The sequence below is a fragment of the Pollachius pollachius genome (genome assembly GCF_949987615.1).
Source record: "Pollachius pollachius genome assembly, chromosome: 1".
Classification (NCBI taxonomy): domain Eukaryota; kingdom Metazoa; phylum Chordata; class Actinopteri; order Gadiformes; family Gadidae; genus Pollachius; species Pollachius pollachius.
The window spans coordinates 45,134,019-45,161,706 of record NC_136934.1 but is presented as its reverse complement, the minus strand read 5'-3'; the positions used below and the strand labels follow the sequence as shown (position 1 = coordinate 45,161,706).

Genomic DNA, 27,688 nt, shown 5'->3' with positions numbered 1-27,688 from the left:
ATGAAGTTCACCCAGTCAGTGGGAACATGATGAAACATAGCATTTTCCTGCACTTTAAGAAGTCCAGCACATCTGGATCAGGAAAACTCACCAGGTCAACTAATATTAACGCCAATATGTAAGAAAGGAAGGTAACACCTTTAATTCAAGGTATTAATGCAAACTGATATGTTTCCTGCTGGAAAGACCTCTTTGTGATTCAAGTGAACTCAGTATTAACTACTTTAACAGAGGTTGAATTATGCGATATATTGAACATCTGGAACTTTGTTTCTTTATGCAAGCAAGTGTTTTGCTATGAATCCATATTCAATCCGACCAAAAAACTAATTAGAAAGTCAACTTAGGGAGAGATTCACCAGCCGCCACAGGAGAAGGCTGGCACTTTGAACGAAGCATTAAAATGTGCAGGTGTGTGTGTATCGTTTCAGGTGTTGTGCGTCCTGTGTGTCCTGTGTAACTGTGAGTTGTGCGGGGGATTCGTCTACGACCGGCCCAGACGGTCTGGAGAGGGGGGGGGCTCCCCCAGGACTGAGTGTAAGTAGTTACACATTCTCGGACTCTTTGACACCTTCAAGTCAGACCAAAATAAAAAGCATCCATTTTGATTAAAGAAGGTCATTCACTACAAAGTTTGTTCAAATGTGTTGTCTTAATTTTTTTTTTAATGTGGCCGCATTAACCTCACATATCACATTAGTGGCATCAAATCACATCCAACATACAAGTTAAAGCAACACCTTCGGGGTAATTCAGTGCCCAAAAGGCTCAGCTCAGGCGTTGTGTTCCGTGTATTTTGGACTCGTGTGAATGTATCTTGGCTGTACAGGACAAGCACAGGACGAGCCTGAAGCTATTCTGCGTGGGCAGGCCAAACGTACAAAACAACAGTTGACCAAAAAAAAAATTGCATTTCATAGAAGATTTTTTGTTTCTATCGGTGTACAAACTGTCATAACCTGTGTGGCTTTCAGAGGCAATCAATCACCCGGGCAAACCCAGAGTGACACAGATCCAGTGTCCTGGATGTGGTTAGCTTAAACACTGGCAACGCGCAATTAAATGAAAACTAACTTTCCATATAGGCAACCAGTGTAGCTCAGAATTTTCTCTAGCTAACGTATAATTTACTTTCAGGCTTATTTTCTATTTGAAGGGCCTGCCAGCACATAGGGCATGAGTAAGCAATGTCTGTTGGGCAAGTGTGTGTCAGTGTGTCAGTGTGCGTGTGTGCCATAGACTGTATAGGTGTGTGTGTGTGTGTGTGTTTGTGTGTGGGTGGGTGGGTATTAGTGGGCACAAGAGATCACTGTGTCCCTGTTTGGTGGCAATTGAGAGATCCGTGTGTGTTTTTGAGAGCGACGTAGAGAGAGAGAGAGAGAGAGAGAGAGAGAGAGAGAGAGAGAGAGAGAGAGAGAGAGAGAGAGAGAGAGCTAGAAAGAGAGTGAGAGAGGGAGCATGTTTGCCTGGCTCTACCTTGAGTTTATATGAACTCAGGGCCCATTTGTTGGCCTCAGATTCTATGACCCCTGCTGACACGAAAGAACTCGCCTTTAGCCTCATATAACACTATAAAAGCGGGCAAATATTTTTTTAGCTGTGTGCTTTGGGGATCCTTTCTCTTCCACCCTGGGGTGGAAGACAAAAGAGTTCCACCCCAGGGATATTAGATTGGCTTGAGTAACAATTCATCTATACTTTTTTCTTACATATGTAGCCGAACTAGCTAATGAGCAGGATTGGTAATACACTTTAATGACACTCTAGGGCAGGAAGTTTGGAAGTGTGACCTCAAACAGGATATACTCCACTTTTAATAAAACTTATCTTTAACAATCTTAAATGGTAAGGTTAGAATCACACTGATTCTCTCTCTTTCTCTCTTTCTCTCTCTTTTTCCCTCACACACACACACACACACACACACACACACACACACACACACAGATCACACACAATTCCCACTTTTCTGGACAGCTCGAATGTTTTAATGTAGCACACAACAAGAACATCTTGTTGTGACTGTTGCAATTTGTCCCTAATGGAATTTCCTCTTAAAAACCTGCACATTCTGTTTATACCTTGCCTAGAAACATACAGTGTCGCTAGCAACATACAGACTCATTTTAATTTGAGCATGTAACTGAATTGGGTTCAGTAAAAATCCTTCCACTAGTAGCTTTAGGACTGCTAACTGTTGATTCTTTAAAAGAGCTCATCAACAGTTATATGGCTTTTGTATCGCCCTGTAACAAGTTCAAGGAGCGAATGGACATCCGGCTTCCCCACAAGCACGACGGGGCTGCACCAGTCGCTGTGGGACTCCTCGACCACGCCCAACTCTAACATTGTTGCCAATTCGCGCATAACTTCTTGTTTATGGACGGGCAGCCTATAGGGGTGTGTCCGCACCGTTAACCCGGGTTGCGTCTCGACGTTATGAGTGATTAACGGGGTGCGACCAGGCAGGGACGAAAACACGTCGGCAAGCTGGAGTTGCAGGCTAGCAACGTCCGCCGCCTGACTCACAGAGAGGTCTTCACCTCGACCGACCGGAGGCGTGGGACCTGGAGCAGGGACTTCGGGTCCGAACTCCTCTCTCCCTGGTAGCGTCGCGACAGGGACTGCATCGTTCCACCTCTTAAGGAGGTTGATGTGGTACACCTGTTTGTTTTCGCCCCTGTCCGACCACGCTACCTCGTAACTCACGTCCCTGACTCGCCGTATGACCACAAAGGGCCCTTGTCGCGAGTTATTTAGTGCTAGAGGTGGGCAGCAGTACAAGGACCTTGTCCCCCGGGGTGAGATCGCGTAATCTAGTCCCTCAGTCGTACAGGCGTCTCTGACTCTCCTCGGCTCGGTGCAAGTGCTTACGTGACAAGACCCCTACTGAGTGACCCCTACTTTGCACGCAAGTCCATGACGTACTGTACTTTATTTTTGCTGTCACTGGACCCCTCCTCCCAGTTTTCTTTAATGAGGTCCAGGACGCCCCTGGGCTTTCGCCCATAGAGCATAGAGCTGTGGAAGCCTGAGGCACTTCCCACACTGCAAACAACAGAGGGTCTAGCCATTGTTGCCAATTTCGAGCATCCTCGTGTATGAACTTACGGATCATGGTCTTTAACGTCCGGTTAAACCTCTCACACAAGCCGTCCGTGGCTGGGTGATAGACGCTCGTGCGAATGGCCTTGACCTTCAACAACCCGTAAAGTTCCCTACTCGTGCGTGACATGAAATTGGTGCCCTGGTCAGTGAGAATCTCTTTTGGGATTCCCACCCGCGATATGACATGAAACAACGCCTACGCAACACTCCTCGCGGAGATGTTGCGCAAAGGAATTGCTTCCGGGTATCGGGTTGCGTAGTCGATCAGGACTAACAAAAATCGATACCCGTGTGCGGAACGTTCTAATGGCCCGATAATTTCCATTGCAATGCGGTCGAAGGGGGCTTCCACCAGGGGAAGGGGCCACAAGGGTGCCCTGGGGATGGCCGGGGGATTCACCAACTGACATTCGGGACAGGAGGCGCACCACCTGTGCACCTCCGCCTGAATCCCCGGCCAAAATAACCGAGCCATTATCCGGTTAAGTGTTTTATCGTATCCCAAATGGCCCGCCATAGGGTTATAATGCGCCGCCTGGAAAATCATTCGCCGGTGGCTCCTGGGTACCAGCGATTGGGTTACAACCTCCTCACTCCGGGTGTCACGACCCATCCGATAAAGCCTATCCCTGACCACCACAAAGTGGGGGTAAGTCAGCACTGCGTCTGGCTGTACCCGAGTACCATCAATAGCTATCACTTGGTCGAAGGCTGAGTGTAGGGTAGCGTCTCGAGACTGCTTGAGGGGGGAGTCCTCCACCGGTGGTAACCTCGGCGCTGGGACCTCGGGTTGAGGACTCGGCGCCTCCCCCGGTCCCTGAACAGCGTCGGACGCCCCCGCATCGGTACAGAACACAGCACACAACTCACATGTCCCTATCTGTCGTGTACGCACCCCCGTAGTCCCCCTAACAGCCTGCGGAAACCCAGCCCAATCCAACCCTAGAATCAGGGGATGCGTGAGGCTCGAACTAACCGCCGCCTTGACTCTATGCTTTTTCCCCCCATAACGAATTTCGATAGGGACCAAGGGATACTCGTGAACATTCCCGTGTATACACCTCACCAAAACGCTAGATGCCTCCACCAATGCCTCGGATCGCACCAGGCGCTGATGGATCATGGTCTGCATGCAGCCCGAATCCAAAAGCGCCTGGTACGTACCCTGCTGTATCCTCACCGGGACACTGTATGCCTCGCCTGGACCGTGGGGAGGAGACGGGGCACCGGTGACGCGGACGACCTGGCCCACGTCCATCATAGGGCACTCCCGCCGGAAGTGGCCAGGCCGTCCGCACCGCCAACACCCCTCCCGTGCCGTCTGAGCGCCCGTCTGCTGGGGGGGGTGAGGTGATTCATGTGCCTGCTTTGACATGGTGGCTTCCCATTTCGCCCTCGGCACCGGGGTCGGCCTGTCCCGCCGCAGGGCAGCTGCGCCGGTGCGCGGGCCCAGTGTAGCCGGTGGCTGGCCCGTCGGAGGGGGGGGCAGGTGGCTCTCCGCGAGGTCGACGGAGGCCGAGAGGCTCTCGGGGCGGTGGTACCGGACCCAGGCGGCGGTTCTGGTCGGAAGCCCCTCGATGATCCTCTCCAAGGTTATCTGCTCGACGACCCCCTCTGGCGTGTTTCGGTTCGGGACCAGCCACCTCCTCGCTTGGTCCCGCAGCTGCTGGGCATAGGCGAAGGGTCGGTCCCCCTCAGCGAAGGTCAACACCTGGAAATGGCGCCGATGTTCCTCTGGATGGAGGCCAAGCCGGTCCCGGATAGCCCTGGCGACGGTGTCGTAGTCCCGTTTGGCCCCGGCCGGCAGACTGTGGGCTGCGAGCTGGGCCTCCCCCATCAGGAGTGGCAGAAGATGGTGAGCCCACTCCTGACGAGGCCACTTAGAGACCTCGGCCACTCCCTGGAAGGTCTCCAGGAAGGCCTCAGCGTCGTCTGCCTCCCCTATCTTCGGGATGTGGATGTGGGGCACGGCTCCAACCCCTCTGGGATCATCTCCGCGCCCTCCGGAGGCGGGGAACTCATGGAGAATAGCCCGATCGGCCGCCACGGTCTGGGCTAGCTCCTTGAGTACCTCGTTCTGCACGTGCTGCAGCTGGCTCTGTCTTTCGGACATCTGTGCCAGATGTCCGAGCACACTCGCCAACGGTGATTGTTCCATTATCCGCACTCAGCCCCACGTTGGGCTCCACTGTAACAAGGAGCGAATGGACACCGGGGTTGCTTGGAAGCACACGCAAGTCTTTTATTTGCATGAGTTACGACAGTCCAGAAATTAGAAATCGGCCACCGCGGTCACAGGGAGCATTTACAGAGACATTCTCACAAAATAGTTAATGTGCTCCAGTCCTTGTCTCTCTGCTCCCGATCCCTTCTCACTACAAGATAAAGCAGGCACGTAAATACACACTCCCTGTTTGGTCTGATTGCGAGCAGGTGTCCGCAATCAGACCCAATCCATCCAGCCGATCCGGTGTGCCCCCAACATGCCCGTAATCCCTCCTGCAGGCCAGACGCCGTATGTCCCCCCCCACACGCCCTCAACCCTAACCAAACGGGATGACTTGATGTCTTCACCCTCAAAACTATACAGTATTCCGGTCATTTGATCCTGATTAGGTGGCATTGACTCCCAGTGTTGTTCAAAAACATCTTATAACCTCAGAACTGCGTGAACTGAAGTTAAGATCAGAGTTACTTTGTCAATAGTAACATTGTAATAGTAATTGTTATAGTAATATTGTATAGTAACATACCGTGTGTGTGTGTGTGTGTGCGTGTGTGTGTGTGCGTGTGTGCGTGTGTGTGTGTGTGTGTGTGTATGTGTGCGTGTGTGTGTGTGTGTGCGTGCCGTCCTCCAGCTCGCTATGCGTCTGCCTACCTGCCGGGCTCTGGCTCCTGTAAGAGCCGGTGCTTTGAGCTCCACGAGACGGAGCCCCCCTACTGCAGATGTGACAACCTGTGTAAGACCTACAACAGCTGCTGCTCCGACTTCGACCGGCTCTGCCTCCGCACGGGTAGCCTAGCGCTCTCCTACTCTCCGTTGGCTGTTCATTCATAGTTTTACTCAGGGCAAACACATACAAGAAAAATCACAGCAAACCCATTTAAAACCTACACATCTACCAACAACACACGTACACAAACACATGGGATTTGCATCACTGCTAGGGGCATTGGATAATGTTTTAGGTCTCGATATCAACTTATTACAGTATTCTACCCATTGTGCTTCTACGTATTGTAATGGTAAATGCTTATGATTTTGACCTTCAGTGACCTTTTTTAATAATGTTGGCTTTCACGATCCTTCTTCAAAGTCCAATCATGTTGTCAATGGCCTTTATCAGCAAGAATTGTTGCGCCATTTGTTTATCTAGAATTCCAGCTAGTTGTATATGAAACATTTTCCAAAGATCGCCACAATAGATATTAACAATTTTTTCTTTGATCGCTTCTTCTACTCCTCTGTTCTGCCGGCTATACCCCCCCCCACAAACCAAACACACAAACACATTTAGACAGCCACACACACAGGCCCATGTTGGTGGTCTGTTTTTAATTCAGACTCTCCTTCAAGTAGGTGGTCTGTAGAAGCATAAAACAGCAAGTAATCGTAGCCTCCTGCATTGTTCTTGAGCACAAAGCTGTTTCTCATTTGGTGCTGCACTCACCTTCTGCAGTAGGTGGTGTAGGTAGCACATAGCAGCTACAGTAGCATGCTGAATAGTGCCACTGCCATAGTTAGGTGCCAGGTTTACTTTTGAGGAATTTCACTACATAAATTCAAAATCGGAAATCTAATTAATTGATTAATTAATTAATTAAAAAAATGATCAATGTAATTGATATCATTAATGATTAGAAAAACTTCAGATGACTTGCCTAATGTGCTTGACATGAGAGTTGACAATGTACAAACAATTTAGCATTGAAGCAAAACATAATTCGACAATTTGACAAAAGGGCTGTATGTGTTGGTGTGTGGGAGTAACTGAGAGCAATGGTGTATTTCCAGTCAGATGACGTTCTCTGTGCTGTCTCCGTGCAGAGGGGGGCTACGAGTGTAGTAAGGACCGCTGTGGAGAGGCACGCAACGACCTCCACGCCTGCCACTGTTCTGAGGACTGTCTGGCCAGAGGAGACTGCTGCACCAACTACAAGAGTCTCTGTAGAGGTTTGCAGCTTTCGCTTTTATTAAAAGAATGGATACAGTTCATTTCTTTTTTGGGTCTGTTTCTACTTTTACCTGTTGGAAAGAAATGTCCCCAGCCAATAAAATAAGAGCTTGCTCAGAACAAACAACACAGCAGTCGGTTCCAGTAAAAATGAATTTGACATTCCCACTCCAAGGAGTCGTAAGGAGTTATATATACCTAATCTCAGATTCAGAAACTCGATAATGCAATAGCCAAACTTCTAGGGGGGAAAACTGCGCAGGGTTTCCTGTTTTTATACCAAGATTTGCGTATGGATTCCGAGAGTGACTCATTTGAGGGTCGCAAGATGGAGGTTTCAGAAGAAGATTTGAAGAAATGTATTTTTACCGTGGCCAGCCGACTACACAGATTTGATTTCAAACTATTACAGACACTTTGTATGTGGACGTTGGTGTCCGGACAGGAAGTTTTTCGCTTGTCTTCCCACTGGTACAGGAAAAGGTTAGTTTGCGTGTGGCTGGCATACATAAAAATAGACCTCCAGTGTGATCATCCGCGGCAGCACTATGGTGATAGCGCTGTAGAAGAGTCTTGCAATCAGGGCAGAACACATTGGCATGACGGGTTATGCCAGCAGGTAAATGGACTGCGTTTATAAAGTGCTTTTCTAACCGGTGGCCACTCAAAGCGCTTGACAATATTGCTAATCATTCACCCAGCGTCGGCAGAGTCAACCATGCAAGGCGACAGTCAGCTCGTCTGGAGCATTTAGTGTTAGGTGTCTTGCTCAGGGACACCTAGACGCTCATCTAGGAGGAGCCGGGGAACGAACTAGCAACCTTCCGGTTACCAGCCAAGCCGCTGTACCTCCTGAACCACATACCGCCCAGGTCCTGTTAGCTCTTCTGAAACGAGTGTCGACAGACACAACCTTTTTGTTTTTGTATCCCCTTCCCATATCACGTTTGTTATGCTTCCGTCGGCCAGGTTGTTTCCAAGCCAGACAAATATGCGCCTACAGATCTGGGCCCTCGAAACGCCCCCCTTCACACATGATTTGAGTTTGTTTGCCGTCAGACTTTAGATGTTAATCTAAAGCCTGATTTGTGAGACTAGCATATACCTAACGAGTTAGTCAAGGTTATTTAAATCAAGCAAACATTATGAGAGAAAACTGATTATTTAAAACCAATAAGACCCTCCACAAGTTAGCCCACCCTATCGGTCGCGTGTGAGCCTGGTATGCGGCCGATCTGCTCGCACGACGATTCCAGCCGCTTCGCTCCTCAACAGACATACTATACCTCCAAGGATGTCCATGCAAAGCCAGCATCCTGCCAGAGTGCGCCCCTCCCTCTAAATCCCAGTTTTAGGGTGAAATATCGGTTAAAGAAAGCGGAATAGTTGTTCGACCATACCGGCCGTTTTTCTGCTTTTCATCCATCAAACACCTGTCATCTATTAACCACCTCCCTCCCCTTGCTTCCCCTCTTCCCTCTGCCTTCTCCCCTTCTCCCCTCTCCCTCTTCCCTCTCCCTCTCCTCTCTCCCCTCTTCCCTCTCCCCTCTCCCTCTCCCCTCTCCTCTCTCCCCTCTCCCCTCTCCCCTCTCCCCTCTCCCCTCTCCCCTCTCCTCTCTCCCCTCTCCCCTCTCCCTTCTCCCCTCTCCCTCTCCCCTCTCCCCTCTCCCCTCTCCCTCTCCCTCTCCCCTCTCCCTCTCCCCTCTCCCCTCTCCCCTCTCCTCTCTCCCCTCTCCCCTCTCCCCTCTCCCCTCTCCCTCTCCCTCTCCCCTCTCCCTCTCCCTCTCCCCTCTCCCTCTCCCCTCTCCCCTCTCCCCTCTCCCTCTCCCCTCTCCCCTCTCCCCTCTCCTCTCTCCCCTCTCCCCTCTCCCTCTCCCCTCTCCCCTCTCCCTCTCCCCTCTCCTCTCTCCCCTCTCCTCTCTCCCCTCTCCCCTCTCCCCTCTCCCCTCTCCCTCTCCCTCTCCCTCTCCCCTCTCCCTCTCCCTCTCCCCTCTCCCTCTCCCCTCTCCCCTCTCCCCTCTCCCTCTCCCCTCTCCCCTCTCCCCTCTCCTCTCTCCCCTCTCCCCTCTCCCTCTCCCCTCTCCCCTCTCCCCTCTCCCTCTCCCCTCTCCCCTCTCCCCTCTCCCCTCTCCCTCTCCCCTCTCCCCTCTCCCCTCTCCCCTCTCCCCTCTCCCCTCTCCCCTCTCCCCTCTCCCCACACACCCCTCCCTGCAGGAGACACATCATGGCTGCAGGAGGAGTGTGAGGAGATCCGGGCCCCGGAGTGCCCTGCTGGGTAAGAGGAACACGCATGACCCTCTGCCCACCGTGGGCTCATGCCGCAGGCCGCTGGGGCCGCTGAAACCAGTCACAGGCCACAACCTGTTTAGGGCCTTATGTTCTAGAAAGGTACAAAATGCTAGAGGAAATTATAAATATAATACAAAGGAGATTATATACCAGATTTATCATTTAGCTGACGTCACCCTTTGTCATCACCACCACCTCCACCAGCACATTTTCAGCGATTACTCAAGCTCATTGCTTGAATGAAATAACTAAATGAAATAAAATAAATAGTTTAATGTTGGTGTTTTTGTATTTATGTTTGTACGTGTGTCTGTGTGTGTGTGTGTGTGTGTGTGTGTGTGTGTAGGTTTGTGCGTCCCCCCCTCATCATGCTGTCGGTGGACGGCTTCAGGGCGTCCTACATGAAGCGGGGCGGCAGCGTCATGCCCAACATCGAGAAGCTGCGTACGTTGGCCCCGTATCGGGACACCTGTTCTTACTTCATGGTTCCCAGGATTGGCACAGAATTTTTTGCCTACCAAAATGTGTCTTCCTCTTCTTCCTCTTCTTCCAATCCATCAGGTTGAAGGTTGAGCTTAACTGTTTAACCACATTACAATTTTTACATTCAGGGCATTCAGCAGACTCTTTAGCGTCCTACAAAGGTTCATGCTGACATTCACACACAAACTCACACACCAAGTCAACCATGCAAGGCGACAGCCAGCTCGTCAGGAACAGATAGGGTTAGGCGTCTTGCCCGCATTACAGGGTCGGACCATGCTGAGTGATCTCACTAACACAAGTAACCACAGCCTCTTCCCCCTCCTATAGGAACATGTGGTACTCATGCACCCTACATGAGACCGGTTTACCCATCCAAAACATTCCCCAACCTTTATTCCCTGGCCACGGTATGTTTACCCCCCACAACACACACACACACACACACACACACACACCTACAGACACACACACACCTACAGACACACACACACCTACAGACACACACACACACAAACACACAAACACACACACACACACACACACACACCTACAGACACACACACACACACACATACACACACACACACACACACACACCTACAGACACACACACACACACAAACACACACACACACATACACACACACACACACACAAACACACATACACACACACACGCACACACACACCTACAGACACACACACACACACACACACACACACACACACACATACACACACACATACACACACACACACAGACACACACACACACACACGCACACACACACACCTACAGACACACACACACAAACACACACACACAAACACAAACACACATACACACACACACACATACACACACACATACAACATCCCAATCATCATAGTTGGGTTAACGATTATGTCAGATTCATGCAATATTTGCTTAATTTAGAGCTCTTTTAAGATCACTAGATCCATCATTGTTTAAATGTATTGCAGGGCCTCTACCCGGAGTCTCACGGGATCGTTGGGAACTCCATGCATGACCCCGGGTTCGATTCAACCTTTAGCCTGAAGGGCAGAGAGAAACTCAACCATCGCTGGTGGGGAGGGCAGCCCGTAAGCTCCCCCTTCCTCTTTCCTCCTTTCCTCTTCTTCCTCTTTTCATATTACTTAACCTTTGTTTTCCTTGTTATGTTATGTTATTATTTATACTTGCTATCCTTATGTTGGCATCCGTGGTGCAGCGCGGTGCAGCGCGGTGCAGCGCGGTGCAGCGCGGTGCAGCGCGGTGCAGCGCGGTGCATACCATCTATTAGCTGCTCGTAAGACCCCAACTTAAATCATCATCACACCCCTAGTGTGTTGATGATTTAACTTAAATCATCATCACACCCCTAGTGTGATGATGATTTAACTTAAATCATCATCACACCCCTAGTGTGTTGATGATTTAACTTAAATCATCATCACACCCCTAGTGTGATGATGATTTAACTTAAATCATCATCACACCCCTAGTGTGATGATGATTTAAGTTAAATCATCATCACACCCCTAGTGTGTTGATGATTTAACTTAAATCATCATCACACCCCTAGTGTGATGATGATTTAACTTAAATCATCATCACACCCCTAGTGTGATGATGATTTAAGTTAAATCATCATCACACCCCTAGTGTGTTGATGATTTAAGTTAAATCATCATCACACCCCTAGTGTGATGATGATTTAAGTTGTTTTGAATTTGATTTAAACTAAGGTAAAGGTGTTAATGTATAATAATAACAACCCTATGCACGTACAATATAATAATGGCTATTACTGCATTAACTAATGTTACAAATGGTTAGTTAATATACCCTTATTGTAAAGGGTTATGGTTAGGAGAATTCTCTCAATGAGGTTTTAAAATGCAAGTTATTTCCTCTGCTCACCACGAGTGAAGTTGCGCTATGATCACAGTGCAATATGATTATCGTAGAGATAACCTGGTGTTGGAACCCTTTGGCTGTGTGCCCAGGGTCACACAGGCTTCTCTATCTTGTCCTGGCGCAGAGTGGGGACAGTTTGAACGACTGGTTCAGTGCCTGGTCGCACGGTGATGTGAGTAGTGCTAAAGCATGGCCCTGACCTGTTCTCCTCGCCTGGTTCTCCTAGATCTGGATCACAGCCATCAAGCAGGGCCTGAAGGCCGCCACTTTCTTCTGGCCCATGTAAGTCCTCATCGTCCTGTTGGTTTCATGGCCATGTATGTGGAGCTCGCATGTCAGCCGAAGTATTACGTCAAAATACTTTGTTCCCCGGCCTTTCGCGTTGTGAAAATGTGTACATTACATCTACATCTCAACTGTTGTTAAGCAGTGTTCTTGAAAGGGACTTCATTGATACATTTGACTTACCCGCCGCTCTCTTATTCAAGTTGACTAGCTCAAATGTGGAAAATATCAGATTTTGAGACACTAAACCTCAAACTCCCTTTCTTCCTTTCTCCTTCCTTCATGTTCCTATCAATCTCAGCGGGGCCATTGTTCTAGAAACCGATTTAGCGACTTTAACTTGTTTCAGTTAGCGGTGAGAAGGCCCTCCAAAGTCAACAGAACATGTCCGTTCATGTTTCTGCCGCCCGTGCAAGGCAGCGCACGCCTGCCAAACGTATAGCTTATGAACACAAAGGATCCCACATTTATGGACACAGAGAAGGCTTTGATAGTGTGTGTGCGTGTATGCGGTATCTGTGTATGTGAGTGTGTGTGTGCGTGTGTGTGTGTGTGTGTGTGTGTGTGTGTGTGTGTGTGTGTGTGTGTGTGTGCGTGTGTTAGTGGGTGGGTGGGTAGGGGGACTTGTGTGTGTGTGTGTGTGTGTGTGGGGGGGGGATGTTTGCGTGTATCTATTGGTGGGAAGGGTGATGTGTGTGTGTGTGTTCATGTGCATTTGTGCGTGTGTGTTTACGCATGTGTGTCGGTGAGTAGGGGGATGTGTGAGTGTGTTTGTGTGTGGTGGGTATGGGGATGTGTGTGTTTTTGCATGTGCGCTGGTGGTTAAGGAGAGGTGTGTGTGTTTGCGTGTGCTTGTGGGTGTGTGTGCGTGTGTGTATTGCGGGTCTCTAGAGATGGATGGCATTGGGCTGTTTTCACAGCAATTTGTGCAAATGGGCTGTTTACACTACGCAGGGCAGCTCCGCGGGCCAGCGCTGCAGACCCGCGGCTCTGCCGAGACGCAAGGGACAACCTTTTAGAGCGCCTCCGTTGCCATTGGCAACCCCAAGACTCTTAAACAAACACACACGTGTGTCTCTGTGTGTGTCTTCCCATGAATGCATGTAAAGCAGTTTTACATATTACAGTGTTTTCATTTGGATGATTCGATTTGAGTCGAATTTGAATACATGTGCAATTGCCTTGGTGTGCGTTCCAATGCGCGTGTGTGTGGCGGAGAGGGTGGGTGTGTGTGTGTGTGCGTGTGCGTGATGGTGTGAGTGTGTGTGTGTGCGTGCGTGCGTGATGGTGTGTGCGTGTGTGTGCGCGTGTGAGTGTGTGTGTGTGTGGGTGTGTGTTTGCTGCAGGCTGACAGAGCGGGTCTGTGTGCATGTGGTACTCTGTATACTCTGTTAAAGTGCCCCCCCAGACATGGTTGGTGAGCTACAGTAATGGGGAGCAGAGGCTGCAGGCAGGGACCCAAAAGTCCCTCTTTTGCCACCGCCTTCCCCCTCCCAAGAACCACACACACACACACACACACACACACACACACACACATTGCAGACGAGAGAGAGAGAGAGAGAGAGAAGAGAGAGACTCATCAAGAAGCAGTGTCAACATTGGAAAGTGTTGAGTAATTAACGGGTTGTATACAATCATTAACTAATGTGATGGAGATCAAAAGAATAGCGGGGACCCCCCATAAAGTAAACGAGGATTCATTCTTTCATTCATCATTCATTCATCCGCCATCAAGTCGCAAAATGACAATTTTCAACGACAATGAGGAGCAATATGGTCTGTACTAACCGTCTATGTATCTATATTTCGACTCAAGATAAAAGCAATCTTGGAATAGGTAACTTAAAACATAATGCCTAACGTCCCAGAGAGTGGGAGGCCCAAAGCGCACCGAGTGCGAATTACCCTGCATATCTGTAGCGTTACCAAGAATCATATTGTTTTAACAAGCACACAGTCTTTCTTCGCTGGCTTCATATAGGACTCAAGTCTATTTTGGACGCGAAAATTCAGAAACCGCATTTTCGTGTCCGTCCCGTCATGGCCGTGTGCTTTGCCCCCCCCTTCCCCACCCCAGCCCTCTCCCCTATATTCCAGTAATTGTACCTCAACACGTCAAGCAAGAGTAGGAGAGCTGACAGCTGTTCACCCTGGTTCTCTCTCCGGATTTGCTGAGGACCTGTATTGTGACTTTCAGGTGGTTTGGAGCAAGGCAGAGCGTGGCTTAGTTCAGAATATCTGAACCACTGACTGTCTTGGCGGGGTTTTGGGTTTGTCGTTGATAGGTGTGTGTATCGGACTCTTTAAGGAACAGGATCAAGATAGTACGCCAGTTATCATAGCCGCACTTATGAAGGAAATCGATTAGATCAGATTAGACGACAATAGATTGCAATCAAGATCAATTATTTAAAAAGTATGAGAAATTTGAATGCATATATTCACGGATTAAAAGTGGGCTACAAATTGAAACATAAAGTCACTTTTTGATTTCAATTTGTTTGGTGTGTATGTGTGTGTCTGTGCACGTGCTTGTGTGCATGCATGTGTGTGTGTTTCAGTGCTATTCCTCTTCAGCGGAGGATCCTGACCATGCTGCAGTGGCTGCATCTCCCTGAGGGCGAGAGGTGAGCTACATCACATCGCTCTGCGTCTGTGTTCTCAGTTTGTTTAGATCTGACTCAGCATCAGTGCCTATACCTGGAGCATGGCCATTATATACAAAGCAGCCATGTGGGGAATGTGCGCAATGCACAGTTTGACCATATTCCTAGAGCCAGGGAAGAAGTGGAATTATTTTTGTACATGATATGTACGCATATTCTGAAAATAATAATAGTGTTAGTAATAATAAATAACTGTACGAAGAAATAACAGGTTCCCGCAAATCCAACCAGTGTATGTCTGCCTCTATGTACTTTTTTCGGCAACTTATAACTTTAACGTGCAATTTGTTCAGAAGAAAACCACACTTTCTCACTAACGTGTTATGGCTCTCAGAAGATAACGTACCTAGTTACGTTTTCACGGCACTTACTTTGCAAAGGGTCGGACTTCAACAAAGCACAGAGCTCCAGTTATCTCAAAGTGAGAGCGTGAGCGGGCTACAGTTCACTTACCAGCCAAAGGGGGCACTAATGAGAAGGGATTTCTCCTTCTTACACGTAGTCCCTCAAACAAATGACTGCTTCTGCTTCTCCTACCACGGATACTATATATATTCCCAACCATGTGTGACAGTATTCCCCACCCTGCTCTGTCTCAGGCCCTATGTCTACGCCATGCACTCGGAGCAGTCAGACGCGTATGGACACAAATTTGGCCCCTCGAGTCCAGAGGTGAGTACACCGGCATTCTTCTGGTTTACATCTAATATCCAGCCAGTGAGGATGTGCACGTGTGTGTGTGTGTGTGTGTGTGTGTGTGTGTGTGTGTGTGTGTGTGTGTGTGTGTGTGTGTGTGTGTGTGTGTGTGGATGTAGATGTGTATGAGTGCATGTGTGTGTGTGTGTGTGTGTGTGTGTGTGTGTGTGTGTGTGTTTGTGTGTATGTGTGTATGTGTGTGAGAGAGAGGGGATTCCCACTTGCCTGGTCCCAGGAAAGCATATGACACAATACACAGACCAGAGGCTCCATTATCACTCGACGGGAACAACCACAAACTCATTTCTACTGATATTCTGTGAGGTGCACCTAAGACGTGACACTAGAAGGGTTTCTGCGTCATCTCCATATGAAAGTTGAACTCTCTCACTCTTTATTTTTTTTGTTTAAATATTCATCTATTTATTCAATGGCACATTGATTACATTGCTGGGAACATGACAGAGTTAGCCAAACAGGCAAATTGTTATTTAGTACTTGGGCGCAAGTGAAATCTTTCGTATTTACTCAAATTACAAATCAAGTTTTTGATTTACGATGTGAAATATCACAAATAAGTCCCGGCTCTTAGGCCATGGTCCTTAATGTGGTCAATTCTTTATTTGATGCAATGATATACTGTTTAATACACAAACTTCTATGCTCAAAATTGTGTGTGAAGACATATTTTCTGTATATATGTTTTGTTTTATTTGTTAAATCTTTCTGGAACCTATCTTTGAATAATATTACTGTTCTGTAGTTTATGCTGTGACAGAGAATGGACTTTCCCATCTGGGATTAGTAGTGTTATAGTGCTATACAATCATACGATCCATCCTGCCAGGGCACTATAGCTGTGCTCTGTGATTTGCTCCAGGTGAACATCCCTCTGAGGGTGATTGACAGGATCGTTGGCCAACTGATGGATGGCCTGAAACAGATGAGACTCGATCGCTGTGTCAATGTCATCTTGGTGGGAGATCACGGTACACACACACACTCAAATCCACACACACACACACACACATATAAAACCCCTGGTCCGCACACACTTTCAAGGGTGCTAATTTGTTGAGAATTAGAAAGTGATCATGAAAACGACATGCAGAATAAAAAATAAAAAGTTTAATGGACAAACACATTTGTGTATGAAAGGTAAATTCCTCTCATGTCTATTGGGTCCACTTAAAATGGTAATGTAATGCCGTCTCTTATTCTTTCGAATGGCTTTTTTTGGGGACATATTAAATTGTATCAAACAATATTTTATTGTGTTTAGAAAACCCTATCTAGGGACGAGTATTGCCAATTGGCACGCTACTATAATATTTATTCTGATCTGCCCTCAGGTATGGAGGATGCCAGTTGTGATAGGACAGAGTTCCTCAGCAACTACATGTCCAACGTTGACGACATCATCCTTGTCCCTGGGTCGCTAGGCAGAATTCGCTCCAGGCATCCCAACAATCCAAAATGTAAGTTCAACGGGAGAGAAGAGAGGGAATACATAGGGGAATGGAAATAAGTATACTGAACTTATTTGTAAATAGAAAATGTATAATATTATATTTATCATTGTAAAGCTTTGTGACAACTTTGTCATACTATAATGGTTGTCCATTTGCAGATGACCCAAAGGCTCTCGTTGCAAATCTAACGGTATGTCGATTATACATTTTTAATTTTTTTTGGGCAAGTTGACCAGTTTCATATAGTACGTTTCTCTTATCTTGAAAGAATAGGTCTCACATTAACCAACTAAAGGGTATTTGTCTTATTTAGTGTAAAAAACCTGAGCAGCACTTCAAGCCGTACTTGAAGCAGCACCTTCCCAAACGGCTGCACTACGCCAACAACCGCCGCATCGAAGACATCCATCTTCTGGTGGAGAGGAAGTGGCATGTGGCCAGGTACTGTCACGTTTTCATGCATTCACCTCAATGAAAATGCCACTTATTTATCTCCAATGAAACAAACAAGTTAGTATGAAACAAACTTCATTGGTCCCTTTCATCTGTTTTACCTAAAAGATACCGGGCAGGGAGTTGTAATTGCTACATATTATTTGTGTATCACGCTAGACTTTTCAACCTTGGAGCTTTTTCACCACTTGTTTTTGAAGTTGTTATCGCTGATACCAAAAACAATTGAAATGTTGCTTTATATTGCTTTCAGCTATTCAAACAGTCATAGACGATGGTTTGGTTTGGGCAAAGGCGGAATGTTACATATTGTTTCATGCATACACATCTGTCTGAGTGTTCATAACATCCATTATACCTCAATACCAATAACAGGCCGGACTAGCTAAACCCAAACCACCTCTTGTCTGAGGGTGGCTATAATCCTCCTATGTTCCCCCTTTGGACATTTGTCTGTTGTAGTGCCAGCACTACTATTCTGGGGACTGTTTTTAATGCTGTGTCTACGAATACTGTTTTGAGGGCAATGGGTCAATCTTATCACAGATGTGTGAAAACCACTACGTGTCAGGTTAATTCAATTGTCACACTAAACACTACATAGACATTAAACCTTGACGTTGTGCAGTGTCTCCAAAGCAAAACCGGCAATGAAGTCATCAGGGTTGAACACTCAGAACAAACTTAAGTGGGGCAACACGTGTGTGTGGGCGGATGTGTGTGTGTGTGTGTGTGTGTGTGTGTGTGTGTGTGTGTGTGTGTTTATGGGTGGTTTTGTGCATGTGTGTTTATGGTAAAAAACAGGCTCCCTCTTAAAAGGTGTGAGCTTGTCAGAACTGTAAACTGTGAGAAACCCATACCACACACTCAAACACACACACGCACACACACACACACACACACACACACACACACACACACACACACACACACACACACACACACACAGATACTTCTTAATGAAAGACATCTTTAAGGTTTTAAGGTATAGCAGAGATAAATAGATTGACACTGAAGCAGTGAGCAGCACTGTAGGAATGTTAACCCTCTCACAGACATGCACACTCTAACACACGCTTCTATAAATCCTCCAGCAGCTAACTGCTGAGCCCAAATGAAACAGCAGGTCTGTCCTCCTTGGAGCTCCAGCTAGCGATCTGCATGCTCTGCGTGCTTGTGGCTTCACAGACAGACGGACAGACATCCAGATATATGCATGAACACAGTGCATCACTTGACGTGGTATTTTGATAGACACTCAAGGCATTTTCTCTACGAGAGCCCAGCAGACAGACTGGTGTAAAGGAGCTGTTCTCCCTCGCCGGCCATATAGTAAGCATCACTGTATATAAACCACAATTTAACCTTCAAAATGTTAAGTGTCATAACATGGGTCATTTTTCTCTAGTGTAGCATGTTTAATTGGCAAGTGTGATGGAACAGAACTAAAGCTAAGATTGTATAAATTTAGACATACAATCGTCACGGTTACGAAGGTACTTTTAAAGACGCCTGCTGTCTGCAAACCTCTTCCGTCTGAGCAGATCAGTCACACACAGGGTAAATGTCCTTGTTTGAGCTTCTAGACAAGCAACATTTTATTGTACTACAAGAAAGAGCTTCACTTTTGAGTCTTTTTGTACAGTATTTAGAAAATAATGCAAACTTTTCTTAAAACCTTGTCGTTTCTGGCTGGGTTCTAAGTATCAAGGTGAAGTTGGGAACCACTGACCCAGCTTGCAGTATTTAAAGGAGACGCAAGAGAAAGGCTCTGCTTTTTAATCTTCCTGACAATGCCGTGCCTTCCAGGAAAGGGCCGGAGGGAAAGAGGCACTGTGGCTTCTTAGGGGACCACGGCTACGACAACAAGATCACCAGCATGCAGGTGAGCTCTGCGGTGGGGAAACCACCCCACTCCACGCGGAGGTCCCCTTGTTTCCCATGTCCTCACGATGTGTCCGGGCCAATTGTAGCGCACTGTGAGGACGTTTACTCAGGATCGGTCCTGACACAGCGCCGCAAATAGAACCGTGGATGACGGCGAGTGAGTTTAAACGCTTCGGACACAGGGAGAATAACGTGTTTCCTGCTAACCACAACACTTTTTCTGTCGTATAACTGCCGTGGGTACTTTTTTTTCCCCCACTTTTTTCTTCGGACAAAGCCAATGTCATTCAGCCCTGCAGTTCCCTCGCTGGTGCCAGATTATTATCGCATATTATTTCTGCCATTTTACATTACGTTTCACAATGGTTTCTGTATTATGTGCTTTTAACGCTTTCTCCCCTGGTTTTCTTGTCCAGACCACGTTCTTAGGGTACGGGCCTACCTTTAGGTTCAAGACTAAAGTGCCACCCTTTGAAAACATTGAGCTTTATAATGTCATGTGCGGTAAGGCATCGCTTTTATTCCTTATAAACCGTTTTTACTACATTATGTTCCGACCAAGTAGTTTGATTGAACAGTAAGCAATCCATGAGCGCTGATAGAATATAACAACACTGGGACTTTTTAACTAAACCTCTTTCATTCTGCTTTATAGGGTTTTCAAATAACCGTTAATTACATTAATGATCATAAGACGTTTACTCATGGGAAACACATGCCCCAAAAGTAACTATCAACAGACTCGTATTTCACTCACTACGCAATAAATGTAAATACACTGATTAATGTACATGATAAAAAGTAACTGGCCTGCAGTAACATTTTCCTGCAAGTAGCTTGCTACTTTGTGTAGAGATACACAACGTAGCAAGAAAATGTGAAGGAGCATTTTTGAATGTTGCTTGGCAACAGTTATGTCCTACTTAAGTTGCAGAACTATTTGTGCTGCTGGAGCCAAATAGATAGACATAGATAAGGAAACAAATAATTATCTGTAACTATTACTGCCAGTTAATAAACTGTGCTTTTAACGTTGTATAAAACACTCAAGGTTGTGCTGTTATACTGAATATTAGCACAGCTGTGAATATCTTCGACACTCTGACTTGGGAATCAAATCTATGACCGAATCCCAGCCATGCTGATATTCAGTATAACAGCACTCCCTCTCGTTTAATATTGCCAAGTTACACAAGGTGAGAGTGCAGGGTTGTAAATGCTACCGTGAGTGCAGAATTCCTGCGTTCATTGAGTTTCATTGTAGAAAAAAAGTGTGCTAATAATGTGCCCATGTTCAAAGGCCCTTGTATTATCAATCCACTTAATGGCATAAGACATGCTATTTATTCATACAGTTTGTGGCACAGCCTTCAATTAAATACTGTACAACAACACATTTAAAAAAGCACTTCATCAAACACTTTCTTTGATTCATGTGACTGTGAGCATGGGACCAGTTAGTCCAAAATGAACTCCTGACAACAGCCCATGGCGCGTAGATTCAACCACCTCGGGTTCGATTTTAAAACAATTGCTTAGCTGGTACATTATTCAACTCTGACAGGTAGAGAGACAAAATTCTAAAAATACATTCTGGACTCTGGACGTTATACGCAGTGTACCTCCCACCACCACCATTTATTAAAGGGGACATATTACACCACCAGGTGTCAGTGTGATTAGCCGTTACAAGCCGTTTTGAAAATCTGCTTCTTGTGACATCACAAGTGGGCGTGTCCACCTAGATGTATGACGGATAGATGAGCAAAGTTTGCTACAGGCCACTGGGTAGGCTGGTAGACTGATCTATCCAGCACACATCTAGTGCCACGCGCCCACTGTCAGAAGAGGCAGATTTTCCAAACGGTTTGTAACGGCTCATCCCACTCACACCTGGTGGTACAACATGTCTCCTTTAACTGTTTCCCGCCCTTCCTCAGACCTCCTGGGTCTGAAGCCGGCCGCCAACAACGGGACCCACGGCAGCCTGAACCACCTGCTGAGGAGCCCAGTCTTCAGGCCCTCCATGCCCGAGGAGGTGTCCAGGCCGTCGCCGCCCGCCCCCGTTCCCACGGTAACAGACGACCTGGGCTGCGCCTGCGATGACAAGGTCAGCCCCGATGTCTCGGCGGCAGCCCCGGAGCGCTCTAGTAAACGTCACGGACAACAGCGCTTTGAGGCCATGCAGGTGGGCACTGCTGTTTACCATGCTAGACGTTGGTCGAATCGTACCGCGCAAAACTGGAACATAACGTTATAATGTAACATATGGAACATAAGGTTGTAAAAGAAAAAGAGTAATTAAAGGTGACATATTATGCAACCAGGTGTGAGTGTGATTAGCCGTTACAAGCCGTTTTGATAATCTGCCTCTTCTGACATCACAAGTGGGCGTGTCCACCTAGATATATGACGGATAGATGGGCAAATTTTGCAACAGTCCATTGGGAAGGCTGGTAGACTGATCTATCCAACACACATCTAGGTGGACACACCCACTTGTGATGTCAGAAGAGGCAGATTTTCAAAACGGCTTGTAATGGCTAATCACACTCACACCTGGTAGTACAATATGTCACCTTTAAATCTTGCTAAATACATTTGATTTGATATTTTGGTCTTCAGAGGTCCAACTGTTAGCATGCCCTCAAAGTGTTGCCTGTGGTGTTTGTTTATGTTATGCTAATGTTGATCATTGTAGCTTCTTTTTTTTCTCTCTGTGATTGCAGACCACTCTGGGAAAACTGTGAATATTAAATAATATGTTGGCTTTCTCAATATTGTTTGCAATATCTGTAGCCTATAAACAAGGGTATGTCATGTAAGTGTATAATGTGTTGCTGTACGACTTCAACACATTACAGTTGTAAAAGGGTCAGAGCACTAATGGATTGGACCCAGCTGGTTCGTTCAGTTTCAGCTTTTCAAACAAGCAAAACAAGGATTTCCTGTTGCTTGTCTTGAAGTAATATATCGGCTTCCCGGGCTACAGAAAGTGATGTCTATCAACCTGTAAAATATTTTACTTTTTATAAACATACATATTTTCCAATTTCTTGAGTGGTAACGACCATTAATGGTTTTTCATTCCACCTCCTGTCACTTCAATTTTGCGTCATTCATTTGACTTAGAAGTGTGGATTTCAAACATGCATAGTTTGCACATACTGTATGTCAAAGTAGCGCCACACAACTATGACTTTTAAAATTATACTCCGAGCTGTTTCGTTTAGCATTTCTAAGAACAGATGACTCCTCAAATACATTTAGCTAACTTTAGCTAATGACAAAATTTTTGCACTGAAATACGGAATACGTTGTTCCACCAAATGAAAAACAGCATTTTCAGTGGCTTGGGAGGTCCAGTTAGATTATTCGATCATGCGAATGAATAGCCTGAAAGTGTGCATTTATTTATTTTCTTAGGTTCGAACAAAGTCCCCTACATACCTTTGTGGGGAAATAAAAGCACTGAATTGATTTGATGTCTAACTATTAAATATGGACTTTCGTTGAGTGCGTTGAAGTATCAAAACCCTTTTTTACAGAGCAAGCTTTTTTAGTGTATAGGACAATCTATTGCATGGCTCTATTGATTATTGATCGATAATCAAATCAACTGCATTTTTGTGTAAAAGAATATCATAAGGTAACATGAACAAACTCTACACTGACAGTGTGGATAGTTTGTCCATCTCAAACCTCATGAGAATCTCTTGTTTTTCACTGTTCTAAAAGATGTATGCTTGATGCATTTATTTGCTTTTGTGGAAGACCTGTTCAATTCACTTTCACTTAAATCATTTGCAAGAACAATCATTAATGAAACAAATAACAATTACAACTGTTTTTTTTTTCTATATTGATCAAATTGAAAGTAAATTGAAACCAGTTCTGCAATGCACTGTTTGTTTTCTGATTTCCAATGCAAATACCTAGCAAAAGATTGTCTGACTCTCCAATCTTTTTGCAGTTGCGTGTAAAAAGTAGGGGACAGAGAGGCTTGAAAGTGACCCTTGTAAGAGGCTATAACCTGGAGTCACTCTGGCTCTGTCTCTTACAGAACAAAGTGGAGGAGCTAAACCAACGACTGAAGCAAGCTATTGATGGTCAGTTCCGACGCTTAGGACATGTTATCTTTAAACAGCAAACGCATTGCAACAAAGAATGACTTGTTGTACTGCAACGTGAAGAAAATGGCATAGATTGGTCCGTTTGATTACAGACATGCTAATTTTGATGCTAATATGCTAACTTGATTATAATAGTGATTTTCCTTTGCATTGATTGTTATTGTGAATAATGTGAATATTTATAATATAAAAATCGAATCGAAAACTAATCAAAAGAGGATGAAAAGATTAAAAAATATCCCCTCTCTTTTTACCTTAATCACCTGGAGACTGCGGATGTAACCTATTTGATTTGTGTTTCATGTCTTGACCGTCAGAAGGAGTTAATACTGAAGTGTGTTTGATACATGCCGGGCTCTGTGTTCTGTGCTGTTCTATCCCTCTTCTAGACAGTAGAAACCTGCCGTACGGACGGCCCGCGGTCATGTTCCGCGCCAAGTACTCTGTCCTCCACCACAGCGACTTTATCAGTGGCTACAGTGAGGCACTCTCCATGCCCCTTTGGACCGCCTTCACCGTGGGCCGGCAGGTGGGTGGTTCCAGCCTCTCGTTCAGTCAAAACATACACCTTTAATCGCGATGGCATTGGCCCCCCACAGACATGAGACATGAGACAATAATACCCCTGGACTGGGGCATGGCCATATACAAATGTGTAAACAAACAGTATAATATAGTGCAAGTATATAAAATGCTTTATTTGTGTGTGGTCTGGTGGGGGGTCCCACCAGGAGTTGTTGGAATGGGTGAGTTGACCTGCAATGGAAACAGTCAGCTCAGAACCAGCCGTACTAGTCCTGTTGTTCTATTAAAGGGGGTTCTCACTATCGCTGGTTGTACACACAAGGAGTCCATCATGTCTAAACCTTGCCCCAGGCAGTTCTATGGTCCAACACATGTCTAGAGGAGAGTCTCAGGAGAACTCAGCCAAATAGTTCACATTCAAGGAACAATATGCGAACAAATGAGGTTGAAATCTGCTCTTTATTAAGCACATGCTGTCGTTTAGAAGCTAACTTTGAGGCTACAGGGATCTAGCTAAATAACTCTGACTCTGCAGCAGTGCAGAGAAATCTCTCTATTTTCTCAGCCAGACTCCCTTTTTGAGGGTGGCCAGCGTTTTCAACATTTACAATCTAGCTTAAAGCTACTTAGAAATCGCAAATCTACCATAATGTGCTAATTAATTGTGGGTAGTGAGTGTGAGATTCCATACTCAGACACATTGAATAATGGACACCTCAACCAAACTCTTGGGGGTTGAGGCATAAAAACAAGGGTCTATGCATGTACAGGGGTGGACAGCTCTGAGCCCCCCTCTAGCTTTCACTCAACACAACATGTCATCACCATGGGGTATGACCAGCAGGTTATTTACACAGCAATGATGGAGCTCAGCCCCATGACATACATCCCTGCTGATAGTTTAACCTGGACGGAACCTCCTTAAATATCAATCACCTTCTTTGTCTCTCTACAGAGAGAGAGAGAGAGAGAGAGAGAGAGAGAGAGAGAGAGAGAGAGAATACAGTGAGAGAGAGAGAGAGGGGGGGGAGAGAGAGAAGGAAACACAGATACACACACCCACAGATACACACACACACCCACACTGATAAAAGTCTAAATCCAACCTAATATTTTTTCCCTGTGTGTTTGTTTGTGTGTTTGTGTCTGTGGGTCCAGGTGGAGGTGCACCCCTTGCCCGAGAGCCTGTCTAACTGCGTGAGACCGGACCGCCGCGTGCCCCCCGCCTTCAGCCAGTCCTGCACCAACTACAGAGCAGACAAACACATGTCCTACGCCTTCCTGTACCCCCCGCGTGAGTCCACCACCGCCTTCGCTCTGTTCATGGGAGCTCCTTGTGTTCCAGCCTACATTGTGAAAGTTTTGTTATCAATAAAGTTGGATTTGATTTGTTTTTTTTCCTTTCGGGAAAACTAACTGCACACCAACAACAGGTTTTTTTGTTTTTATTAAAAACAGTTTTTTGCTTCTTTTTTTGTCTTGCATGTTTTTTAATCTTGTGCTATTGCAGTGATGTGACTTGGGCCTCAGCTAGCACAAGTACTGCAACAACGCTTTTAATACAATACCCAGTCAAATAAATAAATTAACAAATAAACAGTGTCATAAAGGCGAACCCAACCACAAATAGAAATTGTTTGATTTGTTTATTACTTTTTGGTGTTTCTTTTAATTCTTTTTGATTACCTCTGATCCTCTTCAACACATTAACAGAGCTCTCTTCAACCATGGATGGGAAGTACGAAGCGCTCCTCATCACCAACACAGTTCCCATGTATCCTGCATTTAAAAGTAAGCCCACTGCTGTGCCCACACATCACTCTCTCTCACACACTCACACACGCACACACACGCACACACACACACACGCACACACACACACACACACACACACACACACACACACACACACACACACACACACAATGTATGTGATACATTGCGGCATGACAGGTATGACAGCAGAGAAAAATACCAGCTAAAATAATTATGTAAAGGTACATAATCCTTTGAGATTTGTATTATTTGTATAATTATTAATGATTTCTCCATCTTCAGAGGTTTGGGGCTACTTCCAGAGGGCTCTGGTGAAGAGGTACGCCATGGAGAGGAACGGGGTGAACGTGGTGGCCGGCCCCATCTTCGACTACGACCACGACGGAGTCAGGGACTCTGCTGAAAAAATGAAACAGTAAGGGTTCTATATTTTTTCGAGCAATAATAATTCAATGTATGCCATTGCCAACCTTTACATTTTCTAGTTAATAATTGTGAGGGTTCTGCCAGATATGCCCTGCACTTCAGGGGTCAAGCGGTTGGTGTTGACAGTTAGTTCACCAGAGATAGAAAGATTGTTCAGGAAAGGAATGGCGATAAAACTAAACATATTTTACTGCTGAAGACTAAAAGCTTTCTTGTTTACTTCTCTCTCAGTAAATGTACATTATATTCCACATTGTATGGGGCCGTTACATAAAAAACATACATTTAATGACAGATATTGGTTACTCTGTGTATTTCTGTTAATTATGAAACCCACTGCAGTCCTAACAACACCTGAAAGGAGGGATCCCTCTCTCTGAGTTTTTCCTTTCTTTTTGGTTGGCTAAGGTTTAGGAGGGTGTCCTTAAATGCCCTTTTAAACTGTAACTATGCCTAAGGGCTTCACACGGCTACTGACTAACTCACTAACACTGACTTGAATGGGCTTGTGCAGGTATGTGAGCGGTACGATGCCAATCCCCACACACTACTTTGTGGTGGTGACCAGCTGCCTAGACTTCCCCCAGGCCGCAGACGTCTGCACGGGGCCCCTGAGCAGCTTCGCCTTCGTCCTGCCTCACAGACCGGACAACGAGGAGGCCTGTAACGTGAGTGACGATGACAGAGCTGGTGTCTCCTTTTAACACGTAGCCGTAGTCTCTTTAGTGAGTTTGCTGCCACCTTGAGGCGAAAATCCTGCACTACATGAAAAAAATAGGTTAGCGCTTAACAGTGTGTGGACGTCTTTAGGTTTGTTGAGGATTAATGTTGTTTTCTAATCATTAAATTGACAAAGATAAAAGTATCGTAGTGCTTTAGACATATGCGCTTTCATAGTTATATATAGTAGTCGATTCATCAACAGAAAATTCATCAACAGAAAATAAACAATGTTGATTGATCCAAGCACTGAAGATTGTGTATTCCAGTTCATCCTCACATCCCAGGGTACAAACATCCTAATGTCCTGATTGATTGATCTAATGACCTTTATTTAATTCCATGGTTGTCTCAGAGCTCTGAGGACGAGTCCCGGTGGGTAGAGGAGCTGATGAAGATGCACACGGCCAGGGTCCGAGACGTGGAGCTCCTGACAGGACTGGACTTCTACCGCCGGACCACCCAGAGCTACCCCGAGATCCTGTGGCTGAAGACGTACATGCACACCTACGAGAGTGAGATCTGAACAGCCGCGCAACGCAGAGGGCCTTTCTGGTCAGTCCCACACATGCAGTCCACAGCAAGATCTTAAATGCTCAACTAAAAAGAGCTCCCAAAAATCTTTAAATGTATAAAATGCAGTATTTATTTTGTTCAATGGGTTTTT

At 46.1% G+C, this 27,688-nt stretch overlaps 1 protein-coding gene across 1 annotated transcript; it reads left to right on the top strand.

The window, feature by feature from the left end:
- On the top strand, positions 1–27,547 carry enpp2 (ectonucleotide pyrophosphatase/phosphodiesterase 2; the record flags this gene model as incomplete). Its single annotated transcript, XM_079757032.1, has 25 exons — positions 1–18; positions 432–537; positions 5,967–6,122; positions 7,157–7,282; positions 9,498–9,558; positions 9,919–10,016; positions 10,386–10,465; positions 11,043–11,162; positions 12,206–12,261; positions 14,829–14,894; positions 15,533–15,605; positions 16,510–16,618; positions 16,982–17,107; positions 17,260–17,291; positions 17,415–17,542; positions 19,364–19,439; positions 19,858–19,945; positions 21,382–21,629; positions 23,505–23,550; positions 23,964–24,103; positions 25,258–25,393; positions 25,813–25,890; positions 26,158–26,290; positions 26,816–26,969; positions 27,377–27,547. The coding sequence occupies 25 exons, from the start codon at positions 1–3 to the stop codon at positions 27,545–27,547; spliced, it is 2,625 nt and encodes an 874-aa protein (XP_079613158.1).
- Between the last annotated feature and the right edge of the window lie 141 nt (positions 27,548–27,688).